This window comes from Octopus bimaculoides, chromosome 1 (assembly GCF_001194135.2).
Source record: "Octopus bimaculoides isolate UCB-OBI-ISO-001 chromosome 1, ASM119413v2, whole genome shotgun sequence".
NCBI classification, from domain to species: domain Eukaryota; kingdom Metazoa; phylum Mollusca; class Cephalopoda; order Octopoda; family Octopodidae; genus Octopus; species Octopus bimaculoides.
The window spans coordinates 78,355,113-78,375,118 of NC_068981.1; the positions used below are offsets into that span (position 1 = coordinate 78,355,113).

The window sequence follows — 20,006 nt, forward strand, 5'->3', positions numbered from 1 at the left end:
TTTTTTTTTTTTTTTTTCTTGTACCAATGATGAAATGCTGAAGTTTCAGTGTGATTGACTTGCCTGAAGTCACAGCATAATATCAGTCAATCAACTAAATGACATTTTAGTCATATAATATGTAACAGACAAGTTTGGCAAATAAAAACATAATCATAAAACCAATATCACACATACTACTACTTCTAAATTAGCAGAAGGGTAGCTTAGCAAAATAGCATTTACTATACTATAATATTGATAAAACAGTAAAGTGTTGGCCTCACAAAGCAAAATGTGGCACAAGATAAAACGTGTTCAAAGCTCTTACAGTCATAATGTGTAACTGTGGTGCTAAAGTTGCAATAAAGTCGTGTTCAATGAATGTTAATATAAATATTTGTGTGTGTATGTACAGAGCTATGTGTTGTCCACCAGTGAATCACGTCATGGCAGATATCCAAAAATCTGGGTAAATCTGACATTAGACATTCTAAAAATAACGTGAAATTCTTCCAACAAAAATGGTGCACTTATGACTTGATGATCCCCCTGAGAATGGTGATGTGACATTTGTCAATGAGAGTTAACACAGGCAATGATATAGCTTGTATTTATAATGGACAAGTAATATCAGTCTCATGTACTAAAAACTGCACAGTGTCGAATTAATAGAGTAAGTTGTTTGCTACATGCAGACAACTTTCTCTAATGTAGCTATCTGTAAAGCTAGTCAGTAGAGAAATTGAGGGAAAAAAAGTCAGTATATGCTTTCCTATAAAATAATTAGCTTACATACAGAATAATCCACTGCTAAGTCTATCTATTACTGGTAGATAGTTGCAAATCTTGTTGCAGTTGGAGAAAAGAATTTACTGGTTTAATCTGGACTATGGTATAATGGCAAACAAAAGGAGTGCACAGTATGAAGCTTACAAGTGTGTAACACTGCAATAGTTTGGCTTTACAAAAAATTAAATGAAATTCAAGTATAAAAGTTTGTTGTTTAGTTTCATCTGAAAGTCACATAAATTCTAAATGTAGTAATAAACTTTACTTATATTGAATGTAGCCACTTGGACATGGTTTGACTAATGTTCATGGTGCTCTGATCATGTAGACTGTACAGAAATTGAAGGAGTTCTGTGTCTCTCATTCTCATCTGTCCTTCATACTAAGAGAAAACAGTAGAGCTGGGCTTTCAGATAACAGGGGTAATTTTTAGGAGATCAGTACTAATAGTAAGATGTTCAGTTTGGTGGAAATTACAAAATATTGGCATCTGATGAAAAGCTTCATATAGCTCTAAATATTGTGGCAGCAAAGGTTTCCTGATTAAATCTTCTTAAACAAAACATGAGTGCAATCTTCTGGCTCATTTGATACTAATGAAACAATTGTTGATGTGGATTGATTGGAGAGATGTCAACCATGTACCATGATACCAGTTGTCATGGTAGCTTCAGTGTAGTCACTTTTATCTTTTATATTTTACTTGTTTCAGTTATTGGACAGTGGGCATGTTGGAGCACCGTCTTAAATTATTTAGTCAAACAAATCTACTCCAGTACCTATTTTTTTAAAGTCTGGTAGCACTTATTCTATTGATCATTTTAGTTGAGCTGCTAGGTTACAGGGATATAACCCAATGCCAGTTGTCAAGCAATGCAGAAGACAAACACAAAAGCACATGCACTCATGCACATATACATCTATATGTGTGTGTGTGTGTGTGTATTATTCTTATGCAAGAATGTGTTGGCAGTGACTTTGGAGTTTGAGCCAGCTAAGCCATCATCTGACAATGACTTAACTGGTTGAAACTTTGAAATCACTGTCAATAATATTCTTAAGAATTATAATTTTGTAATCAACAAAAGTATAGAGTAACCCATCAAATTAATGTAAAAGTGTTTTTATTATAACTAAACATAAAAACAAACATTAACAGAAAACGTTTGTTTCCACCTACCAAAGAAGACATTAGTAGGCTCAAGGCTGTAGCAGAAGACACTTGCCTGAGAGGTCATGCAGTGAAACAAAATTATCTGGTTGTACAGTGAGCTTCTTAACCACATGGCCATGCTGCACCTATCCTATATATTGACTGCTGTGATAGAATCTAACTCAGCCTCCAACATTGCACAGATACCAGGCAAAACAATGAAAACAAGATCATGCTACTAGTCCAGGTTGACTTCTGTTTAGAGTGCATTTTCAACTGATGATGAGATCTTTAAAGCAGAAAGTGACTATCCAGACTTTATGCAATGGTTGAAAGAACATCAAGTCAAGAGATTCAAACTTCTATTAAAAGTCCCATAGCTATAACATCTGTAATGGACATAGCCTCAGGCTCTGGAGAAGAGGGCTAATGAAATTGATGTGTATGTAATAGAAGCTAGAATCTGCAATAGCAAATGCAATAACAGAGGCTTTGACATAATGGTTAACCATACCATACTGACATTTCACACAGTTCTAATCTTACATCCACATGTCTTGGTTAATTCTTAGTCACACTTACCTTGAAGTAATCAGTTTCTGGATAGTTCAACCTCCTGAGTGTGACAGAATGTGCAGAATATCAAAAAATAAACTACTCCTCAAAATAGATATGGTGATTTATATGCTGTATTACAACAAATATTTCCTTCGCTACTCGAGTGAAGCTCTTTCTTAGTTCCAAGGAAAGAAGTATCATTAAATGTCAGCTGAATTTTCTCCTTGTCTTTCTGATCACTGACTCTGTGTGTAATTAATGAATGAGGAAGTGTACAGAGCTGACATTTCCAGTTGTGGAAACATATTTGGTCGCAATAATGTTCTTGCATTTAATGTAAACTGAAATTAGTTGAAGTGTCACAACTCCTTGAGAGAGTGTCTGTTTGACTTTGTTTGCAGGACATATATGAGTGGTTTATGCTCCTTGCATTCCATGTGCTGTTGAAAATATCTTACAGCAGGTGCACACACAACCAGCAGATATTGACCAACTACACAGTATCTCATTTCAGCAGATCTTTGTTGTTTCTGTTGTTGCAGCACTGTATGTATTGTACTATGTGGAAATATGATTCAGTTGAGAAGAGACTCCTCCTACCAAACTACTTCCTAGACACTTCCTAGATCTTTACCGAGATATCAGTAAGATGCTCAATAGAAATAATCTCTTCTGAAGTGGAAGTTAGGATGAGTTACATATTTGTTGGGATTCTTTGAAGAAACAATTGTTTCAAAATATTATTGTTCAATGTACTTTCTCTCAACAATTGTTTCATCTTATGCAGTAACTGTAATGGCTTGTGATCAACCAACTTTTCTGTAATCAATAGTTGATGTAATCATTTCTTTTCTGATGCAGAAATGCATTTGATAATTCTATTTTCAACTCATTGTAGCAATTCTTATGGGGAGGAGAATTGACTTCTTGGCCTCTGACAATCTGCAGTGAACCAAACACATATGCAAACTTGGTGTCTTGTTAAATGATATTCCAGTTGATAAATTGTACTTCTGTTTGAGCAAACCATAAAATGGGATTGTTCAGCCAACAAGGAGATACTTTTAAACTAACTGAAACTACATGTATAAATACTAAACTTCTAGGTAGAGGTAGAGAGCTAGGAGTGTGAACTGGTTGTTCAACCACCATGGTGTGGTTAATTTTAAAGGGGTATGACAATGGTTTTACTGGTTTGCATTGCATCAGGATCACCAATATTAGTATTATATAGTGTATAACTATCAACTTCAGCAAATAAGATGATAATTATAAAACCAATATCACACTTTCTTGTTACCATTAATGAGCAGAAAGGGAGCTCAGCCAAATAACATTTACTTTGGTGTTAGCCTGACAGTAAAGTTGGCATCACAAAATAAAACAACTTGATGCATTGGTTAACTCTGTCCAAAGTTCTCACCTTCTGTATGTAACTGTTTGTGATGGTTGCATTGCAGTAAAGTAGCTCTAATGAATATTAATATATATATACAACACTACTTATTATCCGCTAGTGACTTCCAACTGATTCCAAAAGGGTAGAAGTTGCTAAACTAACTCATAAAGTTCCTCCGACAAGAATTATTTGTTTACGGCTTGATAATCCCCATGATGTGATTGATGTCTGTCAAAGAAAGCTAATTAACGTTCCTTGTTTAATATAAGCAATAATATAGTTTGTATTTATAATAGTTGTAACAGCAGTCCCATATTTTACTAACTGTGCAGAGTATAAAATGTGACTTGCAAGCAACATAGCTCTTCTGTAATGTGACTGTCTGTAAAGCAATCAACACTGGTTTTTAAAATATTATAATTAATATACAATTGGTATAACCTATGGAACAATCCATCGTTAAGTTAATCTATTTGCTGTTGGAATTTTCATGGTCTTGTTGAGATTGATGTAAAGAATTTGCTTGTTTAATGTGAACTGTTATGTTAAGGGATAAGTAATAATAAAGGAATAGATGGTATGAAACTCTCAAGCATGTTTTTTATCAATAAGAAACTTTGGCTTCACAACAGAAGAAAAAAGTTCAAATATAAAAATGTGTTGTCATTACACCTTATTCACTCAACTAATATAAAATAATTAAATGTAATTAGTATAATGTAAGAACCCAATGGTGGCCATAATCATCAAAAGACAATTCAGAAATTAATAAAACTGGAAATATGTCAATATGATTGGTGAAAGGCTTTGCTTAAAACATTGAATATTTTTTTTATAGCCCACAAAGCATATTTATTTATTTATTTATGTGTTTCAGCCAAGTGGCTGCGGTCAATGAATGTAAAATAATGATTGCTATAAGAAATTCTTTTGAAAATTACAGTTTGTCAAGAAACTATGCAATACTCAACAGTAGATAACTAAAAGCTTGATTAAAGTATACAATACATATTTTAATATTTATCTAAGCAGCATAGAGGCAGCAGCAGTTTTAATGTAATGATATATTAGCTGTGTGATTAAGAACACAATTTCTTTTGTAATTGTTAAGCTATACTCTTTTCAACAAGCTTTTCTTTACTTATAGTTGTGTAGTTTTCATTAGTTGGACTTTCTAGACTGCATCCAAATAAAGGCTATTTGAATGATCGATATGAAGTGGCTCCCTGACATACTCTAATCTCTGGCCCACACATGTACTGTTTCCTTATTTTACTTTCTCTAGCCTCTGTTCATTAGAGATGGCTGACTGGCTACTTTCATGCCTTCTCCTAAGTCCTTCGAAATCACTTATTTCACCTTCTCTCATCACCTGTATTGTACCCACCCACCACTCACACATTATCTAGTCCTTCCTCTTCTAGATCTTCAATCCCTCTGAAATTCCTTTTTTTTTTTTTTTTTTTTTTTTTTTTTTTTTTGCTTTTCCTGCGGTCTAAATATACTGCTCTCAGGGAAATCTGTGAGATGAAATTTATTTTTACAATTTCTTTGAAGAGCACAGGCATGGGTGTGTTGTCAAGAAGTTCTCTCTACAACCACATAGTTCTGAACCCAATTCCACTCTTCATGGCTCCTTATACTTGGGTTACTAAATTTTGTTAATAAAATTTGGTTAACAGAATTGAGTAGAAACCAATGAGATGTATGTGCATGCATGTGTGTGTGTGTGTGTTGGCATAGGATGAGCATCAAACAAAAGTACCTGATTGCATTTAGAGCCATCTGTTATGTCCACTATTCCAGATCAACTTCGCCATTTGTCCTCTTCATCAGAGGTTGATAAATAAGTACCAGACTAAGTACAGTAGTCAATGTAATCAACTAAAACCCCCTTAAAGGCAGTACCCCAGCCCACCTGCCATCCAGTGATTCAAATCAGTTAAAGAGTATGAGACATAACTTATCAGATTTATAAAATTAATGAAATATGTTGCCACGGTGACTATGTATCTGCAATAACATTAACAATGCAATCAAAAGGGTTCCAACTTGGAATTCAAACCATGTCACTAACAAAGCTCTCATTGAAAATTACCACCATGCTGCAGCATATACCACAAATATACCAGCAAGATAATGTTTGAAGATGGATTTTTTTTTTTTTTTTTTTTTTTTTTTTATGATTTAGTCTAAGAAAGAAAAGTAACAACCCAACCTTGTGCAAGATATCCATGATTGATGGAGTGAAAAAGGAGGCAGAAACCATATTACATGGGTTATCTTTAGACTGGATGATGGCAGCAGAGTGGGTTTCCTAATAGCATTCAATAGCCAGATGGTGGTGTTAAGCTGAGTATTGGGTTAAGTCTGCTGTCTAAAAGTAGGTACTGTCCATGTGACAGGCTTCCTTCTATATAGTTTCAGTCTACACCATTTCACTTGCAAGGATTCAGGTATCCCAAGGACATGATATTAGATTCTTACTTAAAGTGCCGTGCAGTCTGATTAAACTGAGAACCATACAACTGCAAAATAAAATACTCAACCATTTGCATACACATGCGATGCTGTCTATCATGCTCACTTAACTGCCTTAATGATCTCTATTTCCATATTAACTGTATTGTTTAAAAGACAGTTAAAAATTTCTTGAATCATTTGGCTTCTCGAGGCTACTTCTTATCTCCAGCTATGTAGCATCAAGTTTATAAGAGAGAAATTGTCCATTAAATTCAATTCTTGTCTGATATCAATAACCTTTCTCCAGAAAATCCAGACACTGATTCCAATAAGTAACATATAGAAATATAATATCTAATGATATATAAATATACATCTAATAATATAAAACAGTGTAGAATCAAACACACAATCTAAGGGTTTATTTAATCACTCAGCTGTTTTTACCTCTGCCATCTTGCCAATTGGTCAACATAGTATTTGTGAAATATAAAATACATGACTCATTCTCTTTTAATTATATATGTAGTCTTTTATGCCTTTATTGTTTTCAGTTGCTGAACTGCAGCCTTCAAGAGTTGTAGTCAGTCACATCAACACCCAGTATTTAGTTTAGTCTGGAGCTGTATTAGCAGTCTGTATCTCTTGAATGGTGAAGTTACTTTTTGATGTAAAGGAATGCAAAAGACAATCAAACTCTTACACATACACACATATGTGTCTGTATACACACACACACATACAATGGGTTTATATACAGTGCATCTTTCTATCATATTTCACTCACAAAGAATTGATCAACCCAATTAGAAAAAGACTTACCCAATATACCACACTATAGGATTGAAACCAGAATCATATAGTTGTAAAACAGACTTAGTAACTTGACACTGATGTCCAAGTCTATCATTTTTTTTTTTTTTTTGATCAGAAAGAATAAGTAACTGCTAATATGCACTAAATTCATAAGGTAGTTGGGTTCTCCCTTCGTCAAGGTTGTCCATTTATTTGCACATGTATGTACAAGACAGAGCAACATCTTTTTTGTTTTTGTCAATGGGCAATTGTCCAAACATGGATGTCACCACCCCTCCACACCATCAATGTTTGTCCAAGAAAGAGAAAGGCTCTTGACTTAGGTCAATACAGCTTAGCACTACTGTCATCACAAGTATTTTTGCTGGACAACAAGAGATGCTTCCAATCTACTGTCCTTGGATCTGTATGTTTTTATCAGCCCCCCCCCACCTCCACTCACAAAAAAAACAAGATGGAAGTCACAACTGTGACTGAAGTTCTGAGGTTCAACTGAACTTCAGAACAAATACCATGAGACATTCAGTCCAGATCCTGAGATATTTTGACACAGCCATTTTAGCACCACATATTTGATGTCACTGAGTTAATGCTAACTTATTTGACATTGCACATTTCAATGTTTCTTTTACTCTCTCTCTCTCTCTCTCTCTCTCAGCATATTTCTCTATATGTGTATGAGAAGAAGGAAACTATTTATATCAGTCATGTTCTATTAGTAAATCATAATGTCTCTCCCCTCCCCCTCTCTCTATGTATATGTTTCTGTGCATGTGTGTGTCCCCAGTACTAAAAAGTAAAAACAGATTCAGTGTCTAGTCAGCCATACCAAATCACCAGTGTTCAAACAGCCACACCCTAATCATCTCATTCCATTCTATCCAGCATACTGATGATTCTGTTGGTTTGTCAAATATATAGGGTACTAGATAACCATCCAGAGGCTGGTTATCCAACAAGTTCAAATCACATCATGAGCACTTTGGAATTAATAAGAAATATATTGGCTTGCAGTGCTAGGTCAAGTTCCTTCAGCTGAAAAACTTACATCCACCAGCTCACCCTTCTATCCAGAAATAAGTTTTCATCTGTTTAAAATTATAAAATTTGGAAATAGTTACAGGTTTTATGTATTTTTGTCATTCAGAAGAAAGTAAGTTCTCTTTGTCTAATCAAAGGTTTATTAAAAGGACAAAAAGTTTTGATCATACACCAAAAATTACAGTTTTAAATATTGTTTTGCCTCTCTCTCTCTCTCTCTCTCTCTCTCTCTCTCTCTCTCTCTGTATACACACACACACACACACACACACACACACACACACTTATATATTTGGTTAATGAGAGATGGAAGATATGAGAATTTTTATTAGTCTCTCATTAACCAAATACATAACGAACACTGTGAAAGTGATCGTGCTTTATGAGTAAGCTACTAGGTATAAACCATTCATTTTATTATCTAATAATATATCTATATATATATATGTCTATTTATTTATTTCTCTCTTCCAGTGCCTCCATTCATTGAAGCTGATGAAGTCAAATCTAGACCAGAATATGGTAGCAATGTGCAACTGCACTGCACTGCCTTCGGAACACCAAAACCTCACATTCAGTGGTACTTAAATGCTGAAGAAATTACATCCTCTAACAGGTATTCTTTTACATGACTATTTTTGTTTTTTTAATGGGGGAAAGCCATTTTTTATGCATGTCATAGTCATAAACATGTTCTATGTTTTTTTTTTCTTTTGCTTATTATTTTTGCTTTGTTTATCTGGTTATAATTTTTATAAACTCGATAATTTTTGCATTATTAGAGCTACTTATAATTCATAATTTAACTGGATACCAAACCCCATTGTTCAGAAAGATGTTTTTTATTCAATTATTCTATTATTCAAAAAGATGCTTTTTTAAATTTAAATACTAGCTACCTTAGAGCCAAAATGAATGAATTCATAGATAAAATTGGATAAAATTGTTTAAAACTACTTCAGTCAAAAATTGTTATATCATTGCTTGTATGTATTCCTGTATGTTACTGAATAAGAAACTTAAGTATATTTTCTTATACCTTCTTGATGAAAATTACTTCTTTTCTGCTTGAGATGTAGTTATTATTATATAGTATGGGTGTTGGTTTAGCAGAATCATCAGAACCACAAACAGAATGCCTAACAACGTTTGTTCCAGCTTTTTTGCATTCATAGCCATCGTTGTCATCATTTTAAAGGCTATTTTTCCATGCTTGCATAGATCAGATTGAATTTGTTGAGGCATACTTTCCATGGTTGGATGCCTTCCTGTTGCCAACCCTGACCTGTTTCTAAGCACAGTAATATTTTCCCAAGGCCAAACATGTTTTTACAGAAGATTGAAAATTGAGGGCATCATGTGTATGATGGTGATGCTTGTTTACAATGAAGGGCTTCATATAGTTTCCAACTACCAAATCCAATCACAAGGCTTTCGTCAGCCCAGGTCTAATAGAGAAGACACTTGCCCAAGGTACCACATTTTGAAGCTAAACCCAAAACCCTGTGGTTAGGATGTGAACTTGAGTTTAGATTGTAGTGAGAACAGCTTTATCTTTCATCCCTTCAAGGTTGATAAAATAAAGTACCAATCAAGTACTGAGGTTGATATTATCAACTAAACTCCTGCCCTACCAAATTTGATACAGGCATCAGGCCTATATTAAAAGCAGTTACTTATTATAAGAGTGTAGTGATGTGACAGAAATAGTAACTTTTTTAATCCACTTTTTTGAAAGAGAAAGGACAATGCCCATGACCTCTGTGAACCTTCCAAAATCCCCAGGGAGACCAGAGTGGTTAGTATTTAGTGTAAACAACAAAAATAAATAAAATTCAATAAAACACAAAGATCAGGTTTAAATGCTTGCAGCGAAGGGGACCCAGCAGAAGGCTCAGAAGGTATAAGTGGTAGTGTAAAACTGGGTATCATATTAGGACTAAATTTGGACAAAATGTTTTGCAGTATATTGGCTAGGTGCAAACTTGGCTGATTGGTTTAGAAGTTTGGTTCCCAACGACATAGTTTTGAGTTTAGTTACCTTGATACCTAGGATAAATGTCTTCTACTTTAGCCTCAAACCAACCAAAGCCTTCTGAATAGATCTGATAGACAGAAACTGAAAAAAGCCTGTAGTATATTTGTATATGTGTGTGCATGGATGTGTGTTTGTCTTGACATCATGTAACAGTTGCAAATAAACATCACCCTCTTACAAAAGGTATCCTCCATTACCAGTCATCCATGAATACATATCTGGTCATGGGGAAATATTATCTTACCAGGAAACAAATGAGAGTTTGTGACAGGAAAGGCATCCTGCCATAAAAAAATTTCCACAGTGGGTTTTGTCTGACCAATGTGAGCACGTAAAAATGGACATTAAAACAATGATGAGGAGGAGGGGGGGGTATATTAAGGCCACCATTGGTTTCATTAAAATAGATATTAAGGTATTTTTCTCAACATGAAACTAATGGTAACCTTAATACACAAATAAAAAAAATTATCTACCAATGTGGTGTTGAGCACTCACTCTCATTGTCTGACATTTACTTGTGTGTGTGTGTGTGTATGTATATATATATATATATATATATATCATCATCATCATTATCATTTGATGTCCATCTTCCATGCATTCATGGGTACAACAGTTGACAGGAGCTGGTCAGGTAGAAAATTGTTGTGGTAGACACCCCCAAGTGAGAAATGGGCTGTTCCACTACTGATAAATAGTGGACAGACACAGCAAGCAGTGCCAGTCGGTGAGGTACACCATACAGGTCAGTCATGCAGACGATGAAATATGTCTTCATTATGCAGGACATCAATAGTGTCCAGGATTCCTACCCATGCAGTGAAAAATAAATCCTGTTGAAGAAGGAACTGAACTACACACAATGAAAAATAATATACACACAGTGAAAAATATATAAATTCTATTAAAAAAAAGATTCTGAAGAAAAAAGATGTCTGATAAAAGTGGAACTCTAACAGAACTGAACTATACACAATGAAAAATAATATAAATCCGTTTGTAGGATTTTTGTGAGGTCGCTATGTGTTAGTAGCATGACCAGTATTAATGTAGACCGGTACTACCTGCAGCATTCTGATGAGAAAAATAATTCTGTGTGGAAGAAAAGATAATAATAATAATAAGTCCATATGAAGGATTTAAGTCAGGTCACTATGTGTTAGTAGTGCTACCGGTAAACAATGTAAACTGGTACTACCTGCAGCATTCTGAAGAGAAAAAAATAATAATGTAAGCGGAAAAAAATCTCACAAGACAAGGAATTATGAAAGGGGCAAGGGCATTTGTGTCAGGGGATGAAAGTTAGAGAGTGACAGGGAGATAGAAGCAGGTGTTTTGCCACAACTGAGGGGCATTAGAGGAGGTGATCCAGTATCAAATGATGAAAGGTTAGAGTGTAACAGAGAAATAGAGAGGCAGAAGTAGGTGTCTTGCTATAGAGGAGGTACATGGTTATCCAGTGAGAGAGAGAGAGAGAGAGGTACAGAAAGAGACCAGAAACAAGTGTGCTGATGTAAAGGTGATACTTGGTTACCTAGTCAGATGAAAAACAAGAGAAGGAGAGAGAAGAGTGACCAAAGGGAAAGAGAGAGAGTAGGAAATCGCAAAAGTGTAAGGGAGAGCAGAAGATAGGTGGTGTAGTGCTAGGTTATACTCACAAGTAACAAGAATATAAACATAGAACCTGGTTAGAAAAACAGGGAGTGAGTGTGGGTGGTGAGAGGGGGAGCAGTGATACAGTGAGCACGGCAGTGAGGGCAAGAAAGGGTGCAATGAGTAAATTGTTGCCATTTTATATTTTTAATTTTGCTCATGTGCATTGTTTGTTTTTGATTTTGTCGACTGCACAGTATAGTAGGGTCAGTTGAGCACTGTCAGTGAGAAAAAGAGCACCATACACATTTCACTCTGCCAGAAATTTGGAAACAACCTGCTGTACTACTTGGTATGACAGGAGAACCCAGTCATTACTGTCAGACAATTTCTGCAACCACATCATCCCTAACATCTGGTTACCTAACTCCCCTGACTGCAACTTGCGTAATTTAGATGACAGTTTATTCACGTCTGCCTATATATATAAATATATACATACATATATATATATATATTCATATGCACAAACACACACACACATCTTCTGTGCAGTCGATTCAAAAATCAGTACGATCCACTATTATTTTTTGTCTTTCTTCTGTCAGTAAAACTAATCTCCTCTATAAATTTAAGAACTCAAAACTATGATCAAAGGTATTGTCCCATTTGTGACCATCCTGTCTTTCCTTTGTATACCTAGGTCTATGCTGTCCATTGTGTCTTTGGTTTTAAGACAATAGGGGGCTTTTCTTATTACTTTCATTTGCAGTAGCTGATGTAATAACTTCTTGGTAAATGTTGACAAAGCTATAAGTAAATATTGATTTCCTATAGTAACACAAAACCTCAAATTTGTAAGGAAATGGTATGGATGATTAAATTTATTCTGGTACAAGAACTGATACTTATTTTATCAATCCTGAAGGAATGATAAGCAATGTATCTGGTTGCATTGTTTTAAATCAGAAGGTAAATGTAGGTAACCAAATAAATGCCACAAGATTCTATTGTTTCTATCATTCTAAAACAGCAGCAAACTGGCAGTGTCATTAAAGCTTTGGATAGAATGTCTTGCAGTATTTGTTCTGACGCTTTGCTCTCTGAATTCAGATCCCACCAAGGTCAACTTTCCATTCAGAGGTCATTAAAAAAAAAGACGAAGAAACCAGTGGAATGGATTGGCAGAACTGTTAGAGGTTTGGACAAGATGTCTTGCAGCATTTGTTCCAGTTCTTTATTGCTAACAGTCATGCCTGCAATAACTTTGATACCAATTCACATCAGTCCAAGTTGACGTTCTTTCATTTGGACAACATGAGTGGCATAGAAAAAAGAAACTTACACACTTGGGCAACTGCCTGATTTCCTAAAAAATCTTATTCAGGCCTGTATATACATGTCTAGAGGAATGGTAAATCCTGACTGACATAGTTCCCTACCACAACCACCACTACACTAATTTATACTTTAATATTTAATACTACTAATGGACATGTCATTAGAATGTCACAAGAAAGAATCACAAGATGGACTCTTCAAGCCAAACCAACTATCAGGAGACCTAGGGGTAGACCAAGAACAAGATGGTTGGATAAGATCCATAGTCTCAGTTGGTCGTGCTTTGGAATCCAGCTGGAAAATCTAATGACATTTGCTGCAGATATGACGCTTTGGAGGAAGTGCCTGAGGACTCTACTCCGATGACTCTCCCAGAAATAGTGGGCAGAAAGGATGGATAGATGGATGGACTATTACTAATCACTTTAGTAAAAGCAATGTCATTTAAAGTATTCCTCATAGGGATGGGCCTTTTGGGGTTGGGAAAGCTGTGTGGATGGAAAAGGAATATGGTGGACAAATTGCTATGTTTAATAAAATTAAGATGATCTCCAACTTTTAATTTTGTCAAACACATTGGTGAATAAAGAAGAAATATATGGAGATAAAATTTATTTTGTCTTCTCATTAATAAATAAATACAGAGAGAGGATGCATCAAGAGACCGCTCTAATATTGGGGTGGGCTGGTATTTGTCGCTTTGAGAACTACAAGTTTAATAAATTACCAATCTAAGGGTTATAAGTTCTTTGTTTAGAGATTTTCTTCTGCCTTCTCATTGTTTACCTAGCTTCAGAAATGGTATTTAGACTTTCTGGCAGAATTACTTGCAGTACACTAATTTCCTGTTAGAATCTCCTGTGGTTAGTGGAAAAAGATCAACTAACTTGTGGTTTTAGTATTTAGCAATTAGATAGAAGCATCAAAGTATGAAATATCTACTCTGACAATCTGTAGCATAATGTACATGTTTAAAATCCTCAGTGGAAAAATGGATGCAAAATCCCTTTTTATAAATATAATAAATATATCAGAAACAGAAAAAGAGAGAAAGTATTCCTATTCATATTTCCAGTCTTTCATGAGCTTTCTTTATATTTCGGTTGATAATTACATTTTAATATCGATAGATAAGCTCCCATGTAATACTGGAGATTTTATTTCTTTCTTTCTTTCTTTCTTTCTTTTTTTGTTGTATGATAATAGTCAGTCCCTTCATCAATTTCATTTCTTATCACATATTTCATATAAGGGAGCAAGGGCAATAATAAACAGCAAAAACACATCGCAAGAGCTGATAGGCAAACACATGTGTAAAGAAATGATATGCAATCATATTTTATCTTCTATCTTAGTAAGATTTGTATGAAAAGTGCAAAAGCTCCTAATATAAATGTATGCTGACTAGAAGGATATACATACATGTGTGTATATGTATATAGATAGATAGATAGAGAGAGAGAGACACACACACACTGTGAACATACGTGTGTTTGTAAATATATTCATGGATATTTGTATGTGGGTGTAGGTTCACAAATGTGTTGGCTGAAAAGTCACTGATCAGTTTATTTTTATTATGTGTATATTTTTGTATTCTCCAAAACTCCATGCAGTAAATAACAAAAGCACAACCTTCACTGACTTTCAGGCCACTCTATACGTACAGGTAGATGTATGAGATAAGATTGATTGAGAGATTTGGTGAGAAAGAGTGAAAGAGAATATTTTTCCTTCTCATGTAACTAGATATATGGACATTCAAAAGAAATACACTTTTTGAGAATCTCCTATGACATGTTAAAGCATGCGTGTGTGTACGTATATATGTGGTATTAAAAGTAAACTAATACATCTTTTACTAATTTTTCATCAAGTTTCCTTAGCTTATGGATTTTTGTTTTTGCGCTATGTAAACTATACAAAACTTGTCCAAAAGTACTTTTAAAAGTATTCCAACACTCATTCATACTGAAATGAAATTAGATATCTAACACAAAATGCCAATGATAATGGATACAAGAATTAAATGCTAGGTACTATTTATGGTGCCTACCAAACAAAAATATATTTCTCTTCCACTAACTCAAGCAAACAACAACAGATATAAATTTAACTATAAAAATCAAAGGAACACACAATTTAAAGTGAATGAAGGAATTTTAAAGGAGATATCTTAAATTCAAGAAATATAAACATTGCCTCTATTCCAAGAATAAATAAAATTAATTTATAAAAATCTTAAAGTGAGGCACTTACAGATGCTAACAAATATACTAACAGCTCATAAATTCATTAACCATGGATTAGAAGAAAGTAATCTACAATTACACTGAATCTCTCTCTTCCTCATGTGCACACATACACACACAAAGTTATCTTTGTAATCCACTTAGTTTAGCTGTACTGGTCAAGTATATGCTTTACTGAAGAGATATAAGAAGACTGAAACATGGAATACCTCCAATCGATATATTCTTCACTCACTTCATTCTTTTTATGATTGATTTCAAATTCAGTGTTTATCTCCTCTGTCTATTTTGACCAGAACTGATCATTAGGTTAATTAATTATTCCCCATTATCATGACTATAATTTATTGAAAATTTCTTGGTTCACCAAATTGTTAGAATTGAGTATACCAGTCACCAACATTGTAAAATATACGTTAGAGAAACAATAGTAATGAATCTGCAAAGGAGTATCATAAGCACACTTTTTAAATATAAAAAAGAAAGATGTCCTTTTTGATATCAACCTGTCTTAAACCACAATTGGTTCTATTATATGAACACCCCATTTTAAAGTGATCTAAATTGAAAACTTTCATTGAGATTTTATGTTAACTTGTATTCCAAGCACAAAGACCTAATTATTTTACTAAATCCTTCCTTATTTTCTAAATTAATTAAAACAAAGGCAGAAATGTGGTAACTAAAGGGTTAAACAGACATAAAGATGGAAATTCAATAAAATTATATTCTTTTAGTAGATAATTCTACAGGCTATCTTTATACAAAGCAAAATGTTTTTTTTAATTTTGTACTTAGTTGGCAATCATAAGGAATATTGCAAAAACAGCTAAAGTTTTTCAACAGCACCAACTTGGTCCAGAACCTTGGACATTCAGGAAACAATTAATAAATGCCATCAAATATCACCAATACTCAGTATGTGTTGAAAACAAAACATGGTATCTAGGATTTCAAAATGAATTTTTAAAAACTTATGTGAGATAAGTATAATGCATTACTCAATATTTGGAAAGTGTTTGCAAATATAAGTATATTAAATAATAAAATCCATTAACTAGTGAAATTGTGAAAAACACTTTAAAATGTTTATTTAAATTCTGATTGTCTCAAGGAGCTTTATTTATTAATATATGTAAATATATATTTGAATATGTTTGTGGTTATGTGTGGATAGATAGATAGATAGATGGATGGATAGATGGATGGATAGATAGATAGATAGATAGATAGATAGATGATAGATAGATAGATAGATAGATAGATAGATAGATAGATAGATGATAGATAGATAGACAGATGTGTGTGTGTACTCATAAATAAATACACACATATCATTACTATTATTTTATTATTTTCATGTCCATTTTCTTCTATGCTAGCATGGCTAGGATTAGAGTTAATGAGGCAGTTTTTCTACAGTTGGATGCTTTTCCTGTTGCTAACACATAACTGTGTTTCAAGTAAGGCATTTTTTATTCCACTAGCCTGTAACACTAGCTGAAACTGTTGAATGATTAGACATTTTATTTTCAAAAGACATAAACGTTGTCACTATTTTTGCTCATATAATGACAGTGTGAAGACAGTTAAATATTATATATACACACATACACGTGTGTGTGTGTGTGTGTATGCTTGCATACATACACAGCACACATGTACATTGCATACATACCAATATTCCATACAGTTTCTATCTACTAAATTCCACAAAATAGGATGGGCCCTGAAAACATGTGGTTTGAAGTGAAATTTTGAACAAGACAGCCATTCTTTGGCTTATAGTCATCTTTACCCCTATAGTCATACTTGAACCTATTACACACACACACACATACACACACACACACACACATTTATATCATCCTCATTTTAACTTCCACTCCTCTGTGTTTGCATTTGTTTCATTGAGGCAAATCTATGGTCAGGTGTCAGATGTTCTTTCTGTTGCCAATCCTTTCTTGTTTCCTAGCAAAGTAATATTTACTCTTGACCTGACATATTTTTTGCAGAATATTGAAAATGTACATTCATGTACAATTATCATAACTATCATGTAGTATTAATAGAAGGAAATACAAACACACACTCACACACATGTGCAATGGGCTTCTTTTGGTCCTTAGCTACCAAATTCACTTACAAGGTTTTGGTTGGCCTGAGGCTAGAAGGCACTTACTTTATGTGCCACACAATGTAGATGAACTCAAATTTATGCGAGTGGGAAACAAAACTTCTGAGTCAAGTGTTATTATTTATATATACACTCACACAATAAGGAATTTAAGAAACAATTTATAATAATATAAATAATTGAAAAACCCTTTCAGCAATACAGATGAGAAGTTAGACAAGATATATAAGAGGATGTCAATAATTGAACACAAATAGAAAAGCTATTGTATTATTTTACATAGGTTGCTTGATGATTTCATGATATTTCAGGAAAGATTCTTCTTTCCTAATAGAAGAGAGAAAATAGTCAAAGCGTTCAAAGAAATATGTTGTTGCATTGAAATGGCCTACCTGTAACAACATATTTCCCTCATCACTTTGATTATTTTCTTTCTTGTATTTGAAAAGAAGAATCTTTCCCGAAATATTATAAGATCATTACAATTTATGTAGTGTAATTCAATATCGTTTCTCTTTGTTTTCATTTCTTAATGTTTTCTTTACATGTTTTGCATAATTTCTAACCTGTACAACTCAAAGGATTTTTTTTTTCCTTTTTAATTTGACATTTATATAATTTGCACATAGGTGCATATGTGACTGTGTGGTCAAGAAGTTTGTTTACCAGCCATATGGCTTTGGATTCAGTCCTGCTGCATAACACCTTGGGCAATTGCTTTCACTATAGCCCCAGGCCAACCAAAGCGATGGTGACGACGACGATGACAATGATGATGATAATTTCAAGGCTTCAAAGTTGCCTGGTAACTGGGCTTGCAATTCTTGACTCTTTGCTAAAAGTTGATTGGGAAACTGTTCTGGTGCATTTTCCATTTCTTTGAATGGAAGCATATAAACAATAGACATGATTTGGTATTTAGAGGTATAATCAATCTTCTCTTTCACATCCACCCAGCTAGATTGGAAAGACAATGAATTGTAGAGAACGAGAGGAATATAACAAGTAATGCTTGTTTGGAAGAGAAATGAGATTAAAGGGCACAGAATCATGTATCGTAACTACTGTGTCAAGTCTTAAGACTCATAGGGCCTGTTACCCAGTTTCAACATTGTATAAGTGACTGTGATCACAACATACTCAGTCAGTTGCAGAGTTTCTCATTTAAAGCTGAGTGAACTGGAGCAACATAAAATGGTCGCTTTTGCTCAAGCACACATTACCTGGTCTGGGGATCGAAGCCACAATCTTGTGATCATGAGTGCAACACCCTAACTACTGGGCCATGCATCTTCATGTGCAGTGGAAATATGTGTCGTGATGAGAGGAATAATGGAAATGAATGTGGAAAGAAAAAGAAAAAGGAAAAGAGTGAGAAAGCTGTGGTTAAAAATGAGAAGGAGGAAACGTGAACAAGAGGTCAATGGGGGAGTACGTAGAGAATAGGGCAACATAGAGAAGAATATCATGGGCTAACCCGTATTTTAGCAGAGAAAATTGATTCAAGACACTTGTTATATGTTATATTAGAATGCATAAATTTGGTACAAAATGCAGAATTATGCAAATGCTATTGAAAGTGCAGCTTAATATAACTTCTAATCATGATAACATTTGTTTGATATCACTAATTGCATCTGATCCAGTTACATTTGTTGAAGAATGAATTAAATCATTTTGTTCTTGGCACTCCGTTGCATACGACGTCGAGAGTTCCAGTTGATCTGATCAACAGAACAGCCTGCTCGTGAAATTAACATGCAAGTGGCTGAGCACTTCACAGACACATGTACCTTTAGCGTAGTTCTCGGGGATATTCAGCGTGACACAGTGTGACAAGGCTGACCCTTTGAATTACAGGCACAACAGAAACAGGAAGTAAGAGAAAGTTGTGGTGAAAGAGTACAGCAGGGTTCGCCACCATCCCCTGCCGGAGCCTCGCGAAGCTTTAGGTGTTTTCGCTCAATAAACACTCACAACGCCCGCTCTGGGAATCGAAACCGCGATCCTACGACCGCGAGTCCGCTGCCCTAACCACTGGGCCATTGCGCCTCCACGAATTAAATCATAACGACTTAATATTTCAGCAACCACTACTTTTCCACCTGTATTTGTCTTCATAACCTTCATACTTATTTAGACTACAGGCTCTATTGCATACAGTGTGTGTATATGCATTTTAATCAACTCATGTTTGAAAAACCATTCCAAAATTTCCAAGGCACCAGGACCATCTATTTTCTTAGTCAAAGTGTTCAAAGTCCAATCTTCATCGTGGAGGATCTGTGAATTTGTCAAAACTTGGTCAACAAAAAATATTGACCAAGTTTTCACTGAAATGAAAAATGAACTTTGAACACATTGATGTCAACAACTAGTAATTCAGATTGTTTGGAAACTTTGAAATAGTTTGGCCAAATGATAGTTATATATATATATAT

General features: G+C 34.4%; 1 protein-coding gene across 5 annotated transcripts in view; it reads left to right on the forward strand.

Annotated features, from left to right (window-relative positions):
- Positions 1-20,006, forward strand: part of LOC106871456 (protein sidekick-1) — a 648,066-nt gene that overhangs the window by 380,850 nt on the left and 247,210 nt on the right. For all 5 annotated transcript variants that reach the window (XM_052967564.1, XM_052967565.1, XM_052967540.1 and 2 more), the window contains one exon: positions 8,676-8,817. In XM_052967564.1, the coding sequence (XP_052823524.1) occupies positions 8,676-8,817 (142 nt within the window). The remainder of the gene's footprint in view (positions 1-8,675; positions 8,818-20,006) is intronic.